At 44.6% G+C, this 21,136-nt stretch overlaps 1 protein-coding gene across 6 annotated transcripts in view; it reads left to right on the forward strand.

The window, feature by feature from the left end:
- Window positions 1-21,136, forward strand: part of LOC126091990 (E3 ubiquitin-protein ligase HECTD1) — a 349,712-nt gene that overhangs the window by 24,932 nt on the left and 303,644 nt on the right. For all 6 annotated transcript variants that reach the window (XM_049907362.1, XM_049907358.1, XM_049907357.1 and 3 more), the window contains exons 4-6: window positions 242-476; window positions 3,311-3,538; window positions 19,155-19,314. In XM_049907362.1, the coding sequence (XP_049763319.1) occupies window positions 242-476; window positions 3,311-3,538; window positions 19,155-19,314 (623 nt within the window). The remainder of the gene's footprint in view (window positions 1-241; window positions 477-3,310; window positions 3,539-19,154; window positions 19,315-21,136) is intronic.

A 21,136-nucleotide genomic window follows, 5' to 3' on the forward strand; every position in this document is an offset into this window, starting at 1 on the left:
TATCATTAATTCCTGTAGCATTTTAAGACATTCATCAAACTCACTGGTGTGAAATTAGTCTGTAATTGGGTCTACTCCTAGTATAAATGATACAACTATTTTTATGTTTATTAAGCAGTTATTGTATGACATGACCCATTGTATATATTTGAGCACACAGTCTTCCAGATTAGTCTTTATGGGATTGTGACATATACACCTTGTCAAAATGTGGTTTTATGACTTTTTTTTCTACTTACAGCTGCCCACCACGCACGTTCCTCCCGGCACTATGTCGCATATTCTTAGATGAGTGTGCTCCAGACAATGTTCTGGAGGTGACAGCCCGTGCAATAACATATTACCTGGATGTCTCAGCAGAATGCACTCGGCGCATCGTTGCCATGGAAGGGGCAGTACGTGCAATTTGCTCCCACCTTGTCGTGGCAGAGCCTGCCTCTCGAACGAGTAAGGATCTTGCAGAGCAGTGTGTCAAGGTGATTATTTTCTTTCCACACTGAAATTATTTTTGTACTGATCGAGAAGGGGAAAGGAAAGTACTTGCTGGATGAAATCAGTCTTACACATAGGTGTTTTTGCTTTTGTAGTCAAAGCTAACTAAATGGTGTGTGTTTTTGTCTGTGTATGATGACAGCATAGTGTAAGTTTCAGAAGCAAATGAAATATATACCATCAGTTTTGGGCTCTCATTATGAAAAATGCATTTCAGTGCCTCTAAAGGGGTGCCTTAACACTGCCCCCCCCCCCCCTCTCCTTTTACACCTTCCACCCTTGTAGTTTTCCCATGTAGTAGGTGTCGTCATACTTGTAGAAGGAACAGTGGTTTATGATGCTTTTACACACTGAAGAGCTGGTTGTCCATTTGCCTAAAGTTGCAGCCATTAGTCATGAAACACCTAATTGTTTTGAGGGTGCCAGACAGTTGCTAGCAGACGGATGGCAGTTCTGTAGTAATGCAAATTTTCAGCATCATCTGTAAAACAATATTCATGCGGCAGTAAAGTTTTCTTTTATCTCCTCCAAACATACTAAAATTTTGTATGCTGGGTTTTCTTTTATGGCTTGTATATAGACAATGGGATGGATAACAGTTAAGTCTGAGTGGTAAGAGTTTTTAAATGCTTTTATCATAACAGAGTTGCAAAAGTAGTACCGCATTTACTCGAATCTAAGCCACACTTGAAAAATGAGACTCGAAATCAAGGAAAAAAAAAATTTCCCGAATCTAAGCCGCACCTGAAATTTGAGACTCGAAATTCAAGGGGAGAGAAAAGTTTTAGGCCGCATCTCCAAATCAAAACAAAGTTGGTCCATTGTAATATGAAACATAATTTAGGTCAAATGAATGATGATACAGCTACAGTAGTTTGGTTCGAGTTGTAAGCTTAGCAGTTAAGCTTTACCAGGTAGCCATTGCTATGCGTCAGGTGCTCCGTCCGTATTTATACGGGTACCCTTCCTTTTTCATGTACTTCGTCTGGTTTGAATTGATTGCTTATTTTTCTTTGATCAGATAAGTGCCGTTCTCTTTGTTATAGGTGTTTACGTCACTCTAAGCTGAAAATGCATTGCTGTACTGTGTCATGCATTGTTTGTCGCATTCTGATAACGAGTGTTTACGACCTGTCGCCGCTCTCAGCATGGCTTGCTTTTGTGCGCGCTACCACCGCTTACAATTAAAAAAAAAAGAGGAATAGTCTTATTAGCGAAACAATGGCAAGAGACTGCTATTTGTTGTTACTCACACTGCTGCTTTCTTTGATAATGATCAACAAGAACCAAATAATAGATTGCGTATGATAGATGTTCTGAATGAGAGTTTAGCGAAAAATTTTCTCCGTTTGAAAATCTTTGCAGACGCCTCTTTACTACATTACATTCTGCACAGAAATTAGAGTTATCATAGATTTAAAAATCTAGTGAATTGCCGTGCTTCATTTCTCACTATCACTATTAGGCATAAGAATAATACGAATATAAACATGACATGATATATATATATTCTTCTGCGTTTGCTGTTGTCTCACTCTAGTTTCATAGTTTATTTGGCAGACAGGATTTAAATGAGATAGCAGCAAACACGAAAGATTACATGGCAAAATGTTTATATTCTTATTATTCTTATGGTGAAGAGAATACTGCATGTGATTCAAAATTCATAAAAGTTTCTACTAGTAACCATCTCTTCTCACAGCTACGAAAAAATTAAGAACGTAGAGTTGGCCATATTAACAAACATCCCCAACAGTTTTCGTAGTACATTGAAATGCTGCTACATTCGAAGATGAACAATACGGAATTTGTATTTACTTCGTTGGATAATGTATGAAAATGCAGTGGTCGAAAATCGGGGTGGAGAAAAAAGCTCGTCTTCCACCTTTTTCTTTTTTTAAATTTATTTACTGTAGCAGAGGTTTTGGCACCAGTATTTATCTTTGTACCTGCAAAGCATGCCTGCGTAGCGCTACATATATTCGTCGGCAGAAGTTAGTTGTGGCAGCACCTACCAACATTTTTCAGAACTCCAGATTACTTTGCACTCGATTCTAAGCTGCAGGCGGTTTTTTGGGTTACAAAAACCGGAAAAATAGTGCGGCTTAGATTCGAGTAAATACGGTATTTCTTCAAGTGGTTTTCAAGATTCATTACAATATTTTAAATAAATCTGTATCAATAAGTTATTTGTATAATACTCCATAGCCATCTAATACAAAAGTCTTACCTACTCTGTTAAATTCGCATTTTTTTGTGTACATCTGGTAGAATTTCACACCTACAGAAGCAGAATCTTTGTACTCCACTATGTATTCCTTCCTTAAAAAAGTTATAAACACTTTATGTTATTGCCAATATGTTCAGTGACCTTTCTGTTAAATAAGATGAGTGTGTAAATTATCATGTGCTAATCATCATTTCATCGTCAAGCTCAGTCTTCGGTGAAACATGTGTAACATAAATGGAATCATTGACATGAAGTTCCTGAAACTGGGTTACGAAAGCACACATACGATGTTCAGGATGGCGTACTTGTGGGCTCAAGGGCATAGCAAGGTGCAGAAATACAGTTCATGGACCCACTTACATATGTCATATGAGTGATCCTTGTTTTGTTTACTTGATCATAGAGAGCCCTTTATCCACAGAGCTGCTATGGTAGATGTTAAGGACCCAGTCTTGTGTGTACCAGGAGAAGCTCTGTGTCCGCAAAGTAATTCTTGGAATAAACCTTTTGTTGTTGTTGTGGTGGTGGTGGTGGTGGTGGTGGTGGTGGTGGTAGAAATTCTTTTAAAGTGTGAATGTTTTTCCTTAGGTTTTGGAGCTGATATGTACTAGAGAGGCAGGTGCAGTCTTTGAAGCTGGTGGCCTCAGTTGTGTACTGTCATTCATTCGGGATAATGGATGGCGTGTACACAAGGATACACTGCATTCAGCAATGGCTGTGGTATCTCGGCTCTGTACGAAGATGGAACCACAAGATGCCAGCCTGCCCAGTTGCGTAGAGGCTCTATCCACTCTCCTCAAGCATGAGGACAGTCACGTGAGTACACTGGTATTGAGTGCCTGTTAACCATTTGTGGACACTATTGTTAGAAAAATATTTCATTGTATCCACAGTAAGTCCATATGCACTTTGAAACTGGTTTATCATCGGCTGTATTGCTCAGCATCTTGTAGAAAATGCAAGAAATTATCTAGCGATACACACAATCAAACTTACTTTCAAGAGATAAAATTTCTGTCTCCCAATCCTTATTCCCTTTGTACTTTCCTTAACTGGATTATTCTTTCTACTTTCCATCTTCTTTTTTTCTGCTAATTCATATTTACTTTTCACTCTGCCCTGTCTGTCTTATTTGAGCTGAAGCTGGCACAGTGCTCTTAACAATGTACTATCCTCAGACTCCTACAGTGATTCCTTCTGCTTCATCTTTGCTTCTCTTCCTCCTTACAACAGGTGAATCACTTACAATTTATAGTTTGGGTGATCTGAACTTCCCTCCAACCTTCCCCAACTAATCTATCTTTTCTTCCAGAAAAGTGAAGATATAATTCCCATGCCTGGTAACAGTGATTTCTACTTTTAATTATTTGTTATTGTGTTACTTAAAGGTATGTCTCCAGATGATAAATATGTACATACTTCATAAACTAAGTTTGGCGTGATGTTCCTCTCTAAGAGAATTGTGCAACGAAAGTGGTGCATTCTCATAAGAGAGGACATGTTCCAGATTTCCTGCAGACACAGTTCTGCTGCAATACGGATAACAGGTGTATCGCAGTATGTGAATGAAATGCTATGGCAGCTGGAACTTTATTCCGAAGTGTAAGGGGGACAATATGATTCTTGTGGGGGAAAATGCCTAATTTGCACACAGTCTCACTGTGAAATTCTGGGAGTATGTGAGTAAGATGCAATGTTGTGCCCAGCATTAATCAAGTGGTGTCAACGATTTGACTGAGATTGTTTAGACATGGGTGATGCTGACTGGGAAGGAAGGCCATTGGCAGTGACTCCAGATGACTGTGTCCAAGCAGTCGAGGAACTGATTCACAGCAGTTGTGGAATGACTATCCTGGACATACTCAGCAGATGCACATCTCAATAGGCAGTGCTCTTTTCGCTATCTGAGAATGAGACTGTCTGCAGTATCAGACATTGTGCTCACATTAGGTTTTGCAAACACTGTCACCTCCACTCACCCCCCTGCGGGTCCGGGGATTAGAATAGGCCCGAGGTATTCCTGCCTGTCGTAAGAGGCGACTAAAAGGAGTCCATCCCCCTCACGGGGGTAGTTAGCGCCTGCGTCCGGAGACGGACGGTTTCACGACTTATAATCTTGGTCTTTTTGGTTTCTCACTTCTCGTTTCTTCCTTACTTTTGTTGGTTCCTTTCTTTGCTCTTCTCCACCTCACTGTCTTCCTTACTCTTTCCCTTGACTTCTCCTTGCCTTCTCATTGCCTTTTTCCTCTTGCCTTCTCATTGCCTTTTTCTCCTTGCCTTCTCATTGCCTTTTTCTCCTTGCCTTCTCATTGCCTTTTTCTCCTTGCCTTCTCATTGCCCTTTTCTCCTTGCCTTCTCATTGCCTTCTTCTCCTTGCCTTCTCTGGTCTCCGCCTCGGCGTTTGGGACAGTCTGTCCTCTTTCTCCCTCTCTCTCTTCTTTTTCCTCTTCTTCCTTCCTCCCTGTGCGTGTCTGAAGGCCGACCCACGCGTTCGCACGCGTAGCCGGTGACGGGGTAACGCGTAAGTCCCCGCCCTGGGTAGACATGTAAGGCACGCGCGTACCCCCTGGTAAAGGCCAGGCCCGGGGAGGGGTGATTGCCTGAGCTGATACCTTCTGACCATGCCGATTGGTCCCTCCGTCTGTTTCTCGGGAGGTGTGACCTGAGGTGTAAACATTCACCTAAGGCGGGAGTGCCCTCTGAGAGGGTCCCCACAAGGAAGGAGCGCGCCATCGGAGACGCTGGCAATCATGGGGGATTCCTCCGCAATGGATGCTACTCCATCGCTTTCGACTTCGACCCAAAAACGGAAACGTGACCAGCCAACAGTGACAAAAGTACTACCGCCTGCCCCACAGTTCCTCGTAGTTTCTCGCACTGAGGACGGAAAGGATTTTTCCTCTGTCAACCCTTTTGTTATTCAGAAGGGCGTTGATGCCATAGCCGGATCTGTCAAATCTTGTACCAGGTTGCGTAACGGCACCTTATTACTCGAAACTGAGAGTGCCTTTCAGGCACAAAAACTGCTTCGGGCCACCCTCCTGTACACGTTCCCTGTCCGGGTGGAGGCCCACCGAACTTTGAATTCGTCTCGTGGTGTAGTGTATACTAGCTCCCTCGACGGATTGACTGACGAGGAGCTTCAATCTTTCCTCGCTGAGCAGGGCGTGACGGCTGTCCATCGGGTCATGAAAAAGGTCAACAACGACCTTGTACCGACCCGGACACTCTTCTTGACCTTCGATAGTGTTAAGCTGCCATCGCGCATCAAGGCGGGCTACGAGGTTATTTCTGTTCGCCCCTATGTCCCGACACCTACGCGCTGCTACCAGTGTCAGCGTTTCAATCACACTCGACAGTCTTGTTCCAATGCGGCTAAATGTGTCACTTGTGGCAGGGATGCCCATGAGGGTGACTGTCCACCTCCGTCTCCTCATTGTGTGAACTGTCAGGGTGACCATGCCGCATCCTCCCGCGACTGTCCTGTCTATAAGGACGAACATTGCATCCAAGAAATTCGTGTCAAAGAGAAAGTGTCCACCTCGGCTGCTCGCAAGCTATTGGCTAGTAGGAAGCCCACGCTGCTCCCAGCGGGGAAATATAGTACTGTCCTCGCCTCTCCTCGGACTACCCGGGAGGTCGCAACCCAGACATGCGATCTGACCTTCAGCACCACGGTCGTCCGTTCGGCCAGTGCTAAGATCGCGCGGTCGACGTCTCCTCTTCCTCCCATCACACCACAGACACCAGCCACTTCCTCAGCTTCTGCTAAGTCGAAGACCCCGAAGTCAGATGCACGGTCCTTCAAGAAGGAACCATCCCGTGCAGACTTCCTCCGTCCCTCGACCTCCCAGCCTTCGACTGGTACTTCCACCAAACGTCCTTCCAAAAAGACGCATAGGAAGCACAGTTCTCCTTCTCCGCCACGGCGCATCTCTTCTCCTGCGCCACCCAGCGGTTGCCGCCCCAGGCCGTCATCCGTTTCGCCTGGCCGCATCGCCGGTAGCCGTACATCTGGCCGTTCACCGGCGGAGGAAGCTCCCCCTCCCGGCCATCCTCCCGAGATGGCCGATGACCCTATAGACCCAATGGACGATGACTGTCCGCCTATTGATAGCGGCGGCAGTGCTCGCTCGAAGCCAGGCCCTAAGCGGCCTTCGAGGTGACCCCTTCTCTCATCTTCCTTTTCTTACGATGGCACTTATTCACTGGAATATTCGCAGCATTCGCTCCAACCGAGAGGACTTGAAGTTGCTGCTCCGCTTGCATCGTCCGCTCGTCGTAGCCCTCCAGGAAACGAAGCTACGCCCATGCGATCACATTGCCTTGGCACACTACACCTCTGTGCGTTTTGACCTACCCCCTATGGTAGGAATCCCAGCTCATGGAGGGGTTATGTTGCTGGTCCGGGATGATATTTACTACGATCCCATCACGTTGCACACCGGCCTGCAGGCAGTCGCCATCCGCATTACTCTCCCCACTTTTACGTTTTCCTTTTGTACCGTTTACGCTCCATCGTCATCTGCCGTTACCAGGGCAGACATGATGCAACTTATTGCTCAGCTACCTGCACCAGTTTTTGATAACTGGAGACTTCAATGCCCACCATCCCCTTTGGGGTTCTCCGGCCTCCTGCCCGAGGGGCTCCTTGTTAGCAGACCTTTTCAACCAGCTCAATCTTGTCTGCCTTAATACTGGCGCCCCTACTTTTCTTTCGGACACATCTCATACCTATTCCCATTTAGACCTCTCTATATGTACTCCCCAACTTGCACGCCGGTTTGAGTGGTATGCACTTGCTGATACTTATTCGAGCGACCACTTCCCGTGTGTTATCCATCTCCTGCAGCATACCCCCTCTCCGTGCTCCTCTAATTGGACCATCTCCAAGGCAGACTGGGGGCTCTTCTCTTCCAGGGCGACCTTTCAGGATCAAACCTTCACAAGCTGCGATCGTCAGGTCGCACACCTCACGGAAGTCATTCTCGCTGCTGCTGAATATTCCATCCCTCACCCTACTTCTTCTCCACGTCGCGTACCGGTCCCCTGGTGGACCGCAGCATGTCGAGACGCTTTACGTGCTCGTCGACGTGCTTTACGCACCTTTAAACGCCACCCTACAGTGGCGAATTGTATTCATTATAAACGATTACGTGCTCAGTGTCGTCGTATTATTAACGAAAGCAAGAAAGCCAGCTGGGCTGCTTTCACAAGCACCTTCAACAGTTTTACTCCTTCTTCTGTTGTCTGGGGTAGCCTGCGCCGGCTATCTGGCACTAAGGTCCACTCCCCAGTTTCTGGCTTGAAGGTCGCGAATGAAGTCCTTGTGGCCCCTGAGGCTGTCTCCAATGCCTTCGGCCGCTTTTTCGCCGAGGTTTCGAGCTCCGCTCATTACCACCCTGCCTTCCTCCCCCGCAAACAGGCAGAGGAGGCTAGGCCACCTGACTTTTGCTCCTCGAATTGTGAAAGTTATAATGCCCCATTCACCATGCGGGAACTCGAAACCGCACTTGGCCGATCACGGTCCTCCGCTCCAGGGCCTGATTCTATTCATATTCAGATGCTGAAGAACCTTTCTCCTGCGGGTAAAGGTTTTCTTCTTCGTACATACGATCGCATCTGGATTGAGGGACATGTTCCCGCATGCTGGCGCGAGTCTATTGTTGTCCCGATTCCTAAGCCGGGGAAGGACAAGCACTTGCCTTCCAGTTATCGACCTATCTCACTTACCAGCTGTGTCTGTAAAGTGATGGAGCGAATGGTTAACTCTCGATTGGTTTGGCTGCTTGAGTCTCGACGCCTACTTACCAATGTCCAATGTGGATTTCGTAGGCGCCGCTCTGCTGTTGACCATCTGGTTACCTTGTCGACCTTCATTATGAATAACTTCTTGCGGAAGCGCCCGACCGCGGCTGTGTTCTTTGATTTAGAGAAGGCTTACGACACCTGTTGGAGGGCGGGCATTCTCCGCACCATGCATACATGGGGCCTTCGCGGTCGCCTCCCTCTTTTTATTCGTTCCTTTTTAATGGATCGACAGTTCAGGGTACGTGTGGGTTCTGTCCTGTCCGACACCTTTCGCCAGGAGAATGGGGTGCCACAGGGCTCAGTTTTGAGCGTCGCTCTCTTCGCCATCGCGATCAATCCAATAATGGATTGCCTCCCAGCTGATGTATCAGGCTCTCTTTTTGTGGACGATTTTACCATCTATTGCAGCGCGCAGCGTACACGTGTCCTGGAGCGCTGTCTTCAGCGTTCTCTTGACCGTCTTTACTCCTGGAGTGTCGCCAATGGCTTCCGTTTTTCTGCCGAGAAGACGGTCTGTATTAACTTCTGGCGCTACAAAGAGTTTCTCCCACCGTCCTTACGACTTGGTCCCGTTGCTCTCCCAATCGTGGAGACAACCAAATTTTTAGGCCTTACCTTTGACAGGAAACTTAGCTGGTCTCCACATGTGTCATATTTGGCCGCCCGTTGTACCCGTTCTTTAAATGTCCTCCGTGTTCTCAGTGGTATGTCGTGGGGAGCGGATCGAACCGTCCTACTTCGTCTATATCGGTCGATCGTCCGCTCCAAGCTGGATTATGGGAGCTTCGTCTACTCCTCTGCACGGCCATCCATCTTACGCCGCCTCAACTCCATACAACATCGGGGTTTACGACTTGCGATCGGAGCATTTTATACCAGTCCCGTAGAGAGTCTTCATGCTGACGCTGGCGAATTGCCACTCACTTACCTGCGCGATATACTGCTTTGTCGGTATGCCTGTCGGCTACTGTCAATGCCCGACCATCCGTCTTATCGTTCCTTTTTTGACGACTCTCTTGACCGTCAATATAGGTTGTATGTCTCTGCCCTGCTACCCCCTGGAGTTCGCTTTCGTCGCCTCCTTCAACACCTTAATTTTTCACTCCCTGCAACCTTTCGAGTGGGCGAGAGCCACATGCCACCTTGGCTCCAGGCTCAGGTCCGCGTTCACCTTGACCTCAGCTCGCTCCCAAAAGAGGTCACCCCCAGTTCGGTCTACCACTCCCGTTTTTTGGAACTTCGTTCGAAGTTCATCACCATGACTTTCATTTATACAGATGGCTCTAAGACCAATGACGGGGTCGGGTGTTCCTTTATAGTCGGGGCACAAAGTTTCCAATACCGGCTCCATGACCATTGTTCGGTCTTCACAGCTGAGCTCTTTGCCCTCTACCAGGCTGTTCTTTACATCTGCCGCCACCGACATTCTGCTTATGTCATCTGCTCAGATTCCCTGAGCGCCATCCAGAGCCTCAGTGATCCGTACCCGGTTCACCCTTTCGTACACCGGATCCAACGCTCTCTTCAGCGGCTGGTGGACGTCGGTCCGCCGGTTAGCTTTATGTGGGTTCCTGGCCATGTCGGTATCCCTGGGAACGAAGCTGCAGATGCCGCGGCCAAGGCTGCGGTCCTCCAGCCTCGGACAGCTTCTTGTTGTGTCCCTTCGTCCGATTTTAGCAGGGTCATTTGTCGGCGCGTTGTGTCGCTGTGGCATGCCGATTGGGCTGCACTTACCGACAACAAGCTTCGGGCCTTAAAACCTCTTCCCGTGGCTTGGACGTCCTCCTCACGCCCTTCTCGGCGGGAGGAGGTCGTTTTAGCAAGGTTAAGGATTGGACACTGCCGGTTCAGCCATCGCCATCTGCTGACGGCTGCGCCGGCGCCGTTCTGCCCATGTGGGCACTTGCTGACGGTTAGACACATTTTAATGTCCTGTCCCGATCTTAACCAACTGCGCCTCGATCTTAACCTGCCTAATACTTTCGATGACATTTTAGCGGATGACCCACGAGCAGCTGCTCGTGTTCTTTGTTTTATCAATTTGACACACCTCGCTAAGGACATTTGATGAAGTTTTTTAATCCTATGCCTGTCAGTCTGTCTTTTATTGTGTTTTTCCTTTTAGTTGTTGTTGTCAACTTGTGGCTCGCGGTGCATTTTTAGAGTAGTCAGGGCGCTAATGACCATTGAAGTTGTGCGCCCTAAAACCACAAAAAAAAAAAAAAAAAAAAAAAACCTCCACTCAAATGTGCAAGATTTACGGTGTCCTTGGATTGTCGTAAACATTCCTCTGTGGAAGGCGTTGTTTTCCTGATTTCTTAAGCTACATCATTATGGGCAATAAGAGATGGGTCCCTCTACACCTACCTACATACATACATACATACATACATACATACATACCCAACAAGTCACCATACAGTGCAATGCAAAGAGTATCACATACCAGTACTAGTCATAATTTCACACTTGCAACAGAGTGTTTGTGTAACAGAGGCACACGACCTTGCCTGTGTGGAAGAAATGTGAAATTGTGCCATCAGCTGAGCAGATCATAGCCACCGTTTTGTTCGCCTTTGAAGAAGTCATGTACACAAAGTTTGTCAAAGGGTACAGTTATAAATGCCAATTCGTACTGTGCAACATTGACATTGCTTCGCAACAGTAAAGAAAAAGAGGCGCAGGAAATTAAGCAATGGCATTGTTGTGCACTATGCAATGTCCCACATGGCATGCACAACACAAGCTTTGGCAAAATGTTTTTGATGGCATGTTTAGAAGTATCCAATGTCTCTGGGGCCCAACATTCATTTTCCGGGTTTGAACTTGGTGACCCTGAGGTTCCTGAGCTGAGGACTGGTAAGTGACACCAGTCCTCTGTCACCATAAGCTCTGGGCATGCTTCAGCGACCATCGTGCGCCGAGGTGGTGGTACATCATGTACCGTAGGGAACAGCAACCTTGGCTTGACTGCCTGGATCATGAGGAGGTTAAAAATCTCTAAAAATCCCTTCAATCTCAAGGCGCGCTGCATGCCGATGAGATGCATGGTAGTTGAGGTGGAACAGTCATTAGAGTGCAACGTCTGGGGATCCTGTTGCACCTCAGCTGCATAAGGCTTACCTAGGCATACAATGCTCTGTTTAGGTGGACTTTCATTTCCCTAGCTGCTCGTGGGGCTGAAATGGAATCCTCGAAATTGTATCTTTTTCCTCCCTGCGGAGAGGGTGGCCACTATTAGGTACTACCACCCAATCAAATGAGAGGGCTCAGTTAGCCAGTCCTTCAGGCTCAGGGGTTACACAGAATTTTTCATTAAATAGTATCTGAACCCATGCTGCTGGTCAGAATGTGTTTTGATTTTTAAATGGAAAGAGGGCAGCTTTGAGAAGCTTTCGCCATTTTGTACACAAGAAGGTTTTAGAGGGCATCACAAGTACAGTGAAATCCATAAACCGATTGCATAACAGCAAACTGTTGGTTGAAACCACTAATTCAAAGGTGTATACGATTCGGGAGATCCGGGAAAAACCTGAGAATTTTTTCATCCGGGAGAAAACTGGGGAAAAAAGTTCAATTTTTGTAATTTTGACTGGTAAGAACCATTACGCTAACAAAGGATATTACTGTATCCCGCTACTGCAGAATAATACTGCAGCATTTAAACATGAATGAGAGAAAAAATGAAAATAAAATTTCAAAGGAAATGCGCCATATATAAAATAACACAGTGCTCGTACAAACGTCTGCCAACAGCAAAATGTGTCAAAGGCTTTCGGAAGACTATGCAATGCTTCATAACAACAAATTGCCTTCGATGAGCGTGACGTCACAACTGTTTACATTAGACTCATTTAATCAGTTGTGAGTGGGCTCATGCACATGCGCAGTTGAGTCGCATTTGAGTAGTACTGTTTCCCGCTTCTGGCTACAGAAATGTGGCTGTCGGCTGTGTAAGCGGCAGCAACCAGCCACATGGTACCCAGAAAATTTTACTGGCGCGCCCAAACTGCCAGATTCACATGTGTACGGCAGGTCCGGATCTAGTGGGAAGTGAGGGCAAACCGGGGTATCTGAACCGGGCGGCAATTTCGGGGGGAGGGGGAAAATTCATATTCTTGAGAGAGAAAAAAAAAACCTTGTTTCACAAAGCAACTAGCATCCTGCGCAAGTCGGTCTATCGATTATTCATATGATTTTGAAACGCACCCCTGGTGGTTTTTGAACACATTCTAAGTTGATTTCTGAATGAATCATAAGTTGATTTTTGAATGCGTGCATAGTGTACGCGATGTCTCTGCCAGGGGAATCCTTGTCAGATCTAGAAATAAACTTTTCTGCAGACAGAATGGGACGGGGCTAGATGAGCTGAGCGGTATAAAGCCGAACAGGTGAATGCCAAGTGCTGCTTGTTTATGTGGTTGATTCGGTTTGTGAATGTTCAATGTTGTTATAATTACTAGCGAAATCCATAGATTCAGACTATCAGGTAAGAAAATGACGTATTATCTTCTCTGTATATCCAAGAAAGTGAAATTTTGATAGAATTTTTTTGGCCAGATTGCTACATGATTCAGGGACAATTGTAGTCCCTGGCTAGCAGCCGCCTAAGTTCCACTCTGGGAGTAGCGCGGAAAATGCATTGTACGAACAGGTAATAATGCCTAATTGGAGAATAACTGCTGGATAACTAAACTGGTGATTGTGGCAGGGTTAGTGAAGTTAACCAGAGAGTGACAGTGGTAGAAATAGTTACAGAATTAGTGATCACAATACCGTTGGTTAGAACGAGGAAGGAGAAGAAACGGGCACATCACACAAATTATGGTAGAATATAAAGATTCCAAATTTATACAAAAATTTCATTCTACTACTTTTCGGTCTCGTGCATGAGAAACTGGAGCGTATGAATGAAATGTGAAACTATTTCCTAATGTAAAACTTGTTGCTTGTAGTAGGTTCACAAAATTCTGATGCTCTTGGAGTATCCTCTGATGTCGTGTTTCTTTTATGACATAATGTAAGATCGTACGAACATACGGGCTTCTTACATCACCGTAGCTGTGCAAGCGTGGTGACGCCTCTTATTGGCGCTCTCTGACAACTGCTGAAATGAATCTATTTCTAACAGGTCACGGGAAAATATTGCGAATTGTTGTTCGGAATGTGTTATTTTCAAAGTAAATTTCCTTTTACGCAAGATGAACTATGTGCGAGAATGTATGATTAATTTCTTAAATCACAGTGTGTTTGGTCTCTAAATCACCTCTTTGATGATGAGCCATTTAGAAGAATTTCGAGCCCAGAAGAGCAGAGATTTATGTCTGTATTAAAAATTTTGCTGGCCTATTTGTGTGATGTATCTTAAAGCGTAACATGCGCTAAACAGATCAAAATTATAAGTGAAAGATTAGCTTCTCTTGTAGCTTATTAATCTTAGAGACAAATACTATATGTGAAAGCTTTGCTTTTCTTGTAGCAACACTATGTATATTAATTTAAACCATTAACTTCTCCTGTTGGTGGAAATCAAATTTATACTTTCGTAATATGAAAACATGCAGCGTACACATTGCTGCACATCAAAGATCTTTCCGAAATGTGTTTTTTCCCCCTGAGAATCATTTTCTAAAGTGCCGGGAAATTCTACGCTGCTGTATAAAACCACATCCTATCAGAGGATAAGTTTTACAGTTCCGAGGGAAAGTATACTGTCACTTAACATGGCAAAAGCGTATTTTCACCCGGGAGAAAATGTATTTTCAACCGGGAGATCAGGGAAAAATCCTGGAATTTTTTCTCCTTGTCCGCGTAAACACCCTGTAATTTCCATCATATGACAAGCTTCTGGAAAGCTAAAGCCCTAGGAATATGCCATAGAAACGGAGCTCCACAGCACCTTGAACTACAGCAAAGATGTTGTGTCATGTAGAGATCTTGTAGGCATTCCCAAGGAGGAATTGAAAGGTGATTGGTTTCAAGAGGGAATTGTGGATGTGCAAAATACATTGAAAAGGGTGGATGGAGATCTAGTAAACTCTGACTCCTTCATTCTTACCTTGAATAGCACGAAACTCCCAGAACATATCGAGGTAAGTTTCCTTCGCTGGGCCGGCCGCGGTGGTCTAGCGGTTCTGGCGCTGCAGTCCGGAACCGCGGGACTGCTGCGGTCGCAGGTTCGAATCCTGCCTCGGGCATGGGTGTGTGTGGTGTCCTTAAGTTAGTTAGGTTTAAGTAGTTCTAAGTTCTAGGGGACTTATGACCTAAGATGTTGAGTCCCATAGTGCTCAGAGCCATTTGAACCATTTTCCTTCGCTGAAGTGTATGGCCCTATTTCCCCAACCAAGTGTGTTGTTTTAAATGCCAGTACTTTGGGCACACCATCTCAGGATGTAAGGGAGAAACTACTTTTGGTAAATATGGCAAGGCTGCCCATGATGATGGAGTTGGTTGCTCCTGTCCTGGACTGCAGTTTTTCCTTGAAGAAAGAAAGACCTAGAGATTAAAACATTGAAATGCATTTCACATGATGAGGCCAATACGATGTATAAGGCCATGCAGCCTCCCACATTCACTACGTCTTTTGCTTTGGCTCTTAAAAAGTCTATTCAGACAACCAGTGCTTCTACACAAAAGGAGGTTACTGAAGTCAGCACTAGTACCTGCATTTGTCAGTGCTTGTGTCAAGTTGCAGTTGGTTCAGAGCCCATAGCTCTCCCAAGAACATCAGATAAAGCCACAATTGCAGAGCTCCCGGTATCTCCAAAGGCAGAGTCTGGTTAAAAAAAACTCAACACTGTCTCTACTGCTGCTGTAGTGGTTCCCACAAAGCCCTCAGAGGCCAAGAAAGCCAATGGGAGCCTTCCAGCACAGGCGAAAACAGCTGGTAGACTGTCATACAATTTCAGTGTCATTCGACATGACAGTTCTGCTTCTGCGTCAGAGCGAATGGAATTCAAAGTCAGCCCAGAGCAACCACCTTGCCCCATTGTTGACCCTCCACCCTTTGCTGTCTCCCCACCCCAGCAGAAAGACAGGGTGAAAGTGTAATCCTCATGATAAATGGCTTCCTTACTATGGTGGAACATGAATGGGTTCAGGACTCATATGGAGGAAAATATGCAGCATACATGTTGCTGCACATCAAAGATCTTTCCAAAACGTGTTATTTCCCCCTGAGTATCATTTTCTGAAGTGCCGGGAAATTCTACACTGCTGTATAAAACCATATCCTATCAAAGGATCAGTTTTACAGTTCCGAGGGAAGGTATACTGTCACTTAACATAGCACAAGCGTATTTTCACTCGGGAGAAAATGTATTTTTAACCGGGAGATCAGGGAAAAATCCTGGAATTTTTTCTCCTTGTCTGCGTATACACCCTGTAATTCCCAACAAATGACAAGCTTCTGGAAAGCTTAAGCCCTAGGAATATGCCATAGAAATGGAGCTCCACAGCACCTTGAACTACAGCAAAGATGTTGTCATGTAGAGATCTGGTAGGCATTCCCCAGGAGGAATTGAAAGGTGATTGGTCTCAAGCCCCACTCGTCCTTGGTTACTGACCTACAAGCAGTAGCAGTTGCTGTTCATATGAGTCAGATCACTATCTGCTCCCTGTACTTACCTCAGCAGGATGCCATAGACTCTTGAGGTTCTCTCAAGGCCTGGTTGTACAACTCCCCCACACATTCCTCCTACTGAATGATTTCAGTGCCCATAATGCAGTATGTGGCTCGAACTATACTTGCCCAGAGGTCGAATCTTGGAGAACCTCACAGTGTTTCAGGAGCTGTACATCCTCAAAAAAGGCAGTTCCACTTATTTCTCTATTGCTGCTAGTTCATTCTCAAATCAACCTCTTTCTGCTCTCCAGTCTTTGTAGACTCAGCACAGTGGGAAGCAACTGATCTTCATTCCAATGAACAGTTCCCATGTGGATCCAACTACTGGAAGGAAGATTATTTGCACAGGAGATAGCGAAATGGATGGTCACCAGGGCTGAGTGGATGCCGTTTAGCCAGCTGGTTGTGTTTGGCCACTGCAATAACATTCAGGAATGAGTGGACCCCATTAAGCGAGTGATCCATCATGCTGCTAACTTATCCTTCCCAAAATATTTGGGTCATATTAGGAGGCAGCCTGTACCTTGGTGACTGATGAGTGCCGTTCAGCAATCTGGGACAGGTGTGCTGCTCTTAAATGCTGTCCAACAGCAGACAACCTCACAGTTTTCCAAGTCACAAGAGCCAAGGCTTGATGCTTAATTGAGGAGAGTAAGAAAAGGTCATGCCAGTTTTTCCTGGATTCTATCAACTGTTCCACTTCTCTCCAAAAGAATGGGAAGCCATCTGGAGGATTTCCAGTAAACACTGTTATTTACCAATAGCAGCAGTGTTGAAACGGGAGTATCTCCAAACCACACCCATAGACATTGCTGAGACAATAGCAGAGCATTCTGCAGCAACTACAGCCAATGCCAGCCAGGATTCGGCATTTTGCCACTACCCTGCGACTGAGACAAAGTTAGATTTCATCTCCCACAATTTTGACTCCTACAACTATCTTTTCTCCAAGTGTGAGTTGGAATTGACTGTCTGACACTCATGATACTGCAACCAGGGTGTGGAGAGAAGCAATTCTGCTACCTCTCTGCAAACCAGGAAAGGACCACACATGTCCCAGTAGTTATTAGTGTGTCACATCAACTAGTTGTGCTGAAAAGACCCTGGAGTGAATGATTAACCATCATCTTGTCTGATTAGAGACCAGGCAACTTCTTAGCTGCTCTCAGTGTGGATTTCAGAGATTTCTGTCTACTGTTGACAACCTGACCTTACTAGAGGCGATTGTTCAGCAGGCTTTCCTACATAAACATCACGGTCTCTGTGTATTCTTTGATATCAGTAAGGTGTCTATAATACTTGGGGACACAGTATCCTCATGCAACTCCATCATTGGGGCTTTTGTGGCCACTCCCCATCTCCATACGATCCTTCATGTCTAAGCCCTGTTGAGGTCCCAAGTTGATGTGCTGTGCGGTCATTTTTAGCAGGAGAATGGTGTTCCTCAGGGCAGTGTTTTAATTATCCTGTTTGCTGCAGCCATAACCAGTATCGTGTCTGTGGTGAAGAGTCTCGTACAGTGCTCCTTGTATGTGGACAGTTTTGCTGTTTTCTGTTCCTTGTCCAGTGTTGCAATAATGACACATCAGTTGTAACTTACACTGCTGAGATTAGACGTGGGCTACACAGACAGGTTTCCACTTTTCTGCAGAAAAAATTGTTTGTGATCAGTTTAATAATTCTCACCATATTTTTAATTTACCAGACTTGCATATGAGGGATACCCATTCTACATTTTAAGGCTCAATAAGATTTGTGGGGCTCATTTTTTTACTCCAAACTGTTGTAGTTACGACACCTGAGAGACAAGAGAGCCAGAATCCAGAAGGCACTGAATATCATAAAGTGCCTTATACACATTTCTTGGGGAGCAGACATGGCATATTTGGTCCAGTTTATAGGGGTTTTATGCATTCATGGCTACACTATGGATGCACAGTCTATCGGTCAGCAAGGCCTTCTTCCGTGAAGGTTATTGATGCTATCCACCACAAGGGGATTTGGCTGGTCCGGTCTTGTTGCCAGTCTCTGTGCTGAGACTGGGGAACTGTCACTCACCATCCAGCAGAAAGCTCCTCATGGTCAGGCATGAAAGGTCTTCACAGCTCTGAATTACCTGCACACCACACTGTTGTTCATCCGACTTTGGAACGCCTTTTCTCCACATCCTCGAGCAGCAATGCCGTTTGGGATAAGTGTGCAGCATGTGCTGGAGTCACTTGTCCGAACAAGCCTTGAAGGCTCAATGGTACCGACCGGCTGCTGTGTAATCCTCACCCCTTAAGCATCACTGGATGAGGATATGGAAGGGCCTGTGGTCAGCGCACAGCTCTCTCGGCTGTAGTCAGTCTTCGTGACCAGTTTCCTGTTGGTCATTGTTATTGGGAAGTGGAAACCATCGTACTACCAGTTCTGTTAACTTCGGATTTGTAAAAGTTTTCTCATTTTCAGAACTTAATGTTCAGCATGTATTTGGAGTACCATCACATCTTTCAATGGTTGACAGCTACATTTATTTTTAGTGTGTGTGTATTTTCTGCTGACTCGCCCAACTGAAGTTAATGCATGTGTTTAGGTTATCATGTTTCCAGTTTTATCATGTGCTATTTTATCAGACCATGTTCCGCACCCGTGTATTTCTCGACGTTTCTAAGCTTCGTGAGGTAGGTTTCTAAGCTTTTTGTGTTCATCCTTCTTTAATATTGTTTTTCCTTCATGTTGGCATCTCAGTCCACAGCTGCTGTGATGTAAATTTGTATGGTGTGGAAACCATTTTTAAACTACTCTGTGAGGAACTTAAATGGTAGAACATAATAAATGTTGGTACTGTTACTCATCACATTTTCAAATTTTTGTGGCTTACCCAGCAATTTGTAGGCTCTTTAGTAACTCTTTCTCATGTATTATGGGCAGTTAGTTTAAAAATGTACAGCTTAATAATTATAATTCATTTCACTGTTCGCTTTACTTATATTTGTTGGGTTGTGTTCCTTACAGGTTGCTGATGGTGCCTTACGCTGTTTTGCGTCACTAGCTGATAGATTCACACGTCGTGGTGTCGATCCAGCTCCTCTTGCAGAGCATGGACTGTGTAATGAGCTGCTTACAAGACTGTCGAATGCTGTTGGTCCTGTTGTTGCTCCTAGTGCTGCTAGTGGTAAGTCTTGTTTGAAGTTTCTATGGGTAAAGAAATTACTAGAAAGTGGATTTATTATACATGACAGGGGAAGAGTGCCTTGTTGTAAGAAATTAACTGGATTTAGTTATTGAGCTATTTATTAACAGGGATCAGATTTTTTGAAGTTTATATAATTTAGTTTTCACACATTCACTTGATCAGAATTTAAAGAGTTTTGTAGTACTAAAGAAAGATAAAACATCATAAATGTAATTATTTTGCAAATATTTCATTTCATTATTTCCAGTAAAATATTGGCTAAATTTAGTAACTGCCTTACGTTGTAACCATCTGATAAAGTAATATGCGGTATAATTAAAGTCTCATTTTACTGTATGTTTTAAACTCCAGTGGAAAGAATCTCGTACTTGTCTGCATAGTGAGCTTAAGACCGCCCAAAGAGTAATATTTCAATTGTGGCCGTTTTTTCAGTAATTTTAATTGCATAATGCCTGTGGTAAGAAGCCCCATTCAGGTCTCCTTATTGGTGGACACCTGTAACATTTCTGCTCTTATTCTAGAGTCATAATTACTACTTAGTTGCAACTAGCCAGTAAGACCCAGAAGTGGGTGAAAAATGTTTGTTCTTATGTAAAATAAGGGAAAGACAAGCACTTACCTATAGAGATTTGGTGCGTGGCACACTGAAACGTACAATAGAAAACAATTACCACTAGCTTTCGAACTTGTTCTCTATTTCTGGTAAGAGTACACACACATTCTCTCTCTCTCTCTCTCTCTCTCTCTCTCTCTCTCTCTCTCTCTCTCTCTCTCCCCCCCCCCCCCTCCCTCCCCCTACCCCCCCTTTCCCCCTCACACACACACACACACACACACACACACACACACACACACACATACGAAAAACCATACATATACCTAAACGTACATGCTTGTGGTAGCAGCAAGCATTTGGGGTGTTTGTATGGTTACATGTTTAAATGTGTGGTTCTTACTAGGAAAGAGCAAGAGCATGAAAGCTAGTATTAATTGTTTTCGATTATGTGTTTGTGTGCACCATGCATCAATCTTCTATAGGTAAGTTGTTGCCTTTCCCTTGTTTTACATATTTTTCAGTCTGGGAATTTCCATTTTGTTATAAGTGTGTGTTCTTTTTAACCATTAATATTTTGGTGCTTATTTTTCACAGCTAGCAGTTAGGTACCCCATTTTAAACTTATAGAGATTCGTTGTGACTTCCTGGCCTCATTTTTTACTAAAACTTTTTGTGGGCTTTCCGTTGTTAGACTTCAACTGTGTGGCACATCCAAAGGATTAAAAAACAATTATCATAAAGCACCAAACATTTTAAAGGCATGGAGAGCAGAGCAGTACACCTGTTTCTTATCATAGATCCTTTATATGAAAGTGAACTCATAGTCAGACTGTACTGTACTGTATCAACAATATATGTTGACCTATTGTACTAAGATTACAGAACAATGCCTCATAGGTTCTTTAGATATTCATAATTATTGTAAATCTTAACTATGTATTAAATGAAAAATTACTCATTTTGTAGCTTCTAAATTTTCATTGTACAATATTCCAGGTAAGTTTCAATTTGTGTGCCCTGGGAGGAGGGTGTAGGTGGGTGGGCCATGTTTGGTTTATTGCTTTCCTTGGTTGTATTCTTGGGATTCACATTATTTATACTTTCACAGTTGCATTACGAGACTGCATGCAATTGTCGCTATAAGTGCAATGGAGCAGATTAATTTTAATTGTGGAGAAAATTTTATGTTCTCATTATTCCCTCCTCCAAGAAGAGAATATTATTCAGAATAGGTGGACTTCATTC

The sequence above is a fragment of the Schistocerca cancellata genome, chromosome 7 (assembly GCF_023864275.1).
Source record: "Schistocerca cancellata isolate TAMUIC-IGC-003103 chromosome 7, iqSchCanc2.1, whole genome shotgun sequence".
Classification (NCBI taxonomy): Eukaryota; Metazoa; Arthropoda; class Insecta; order Orthoptera; family Acrididae; genus Schistocerca; species Schistocerca cancellata.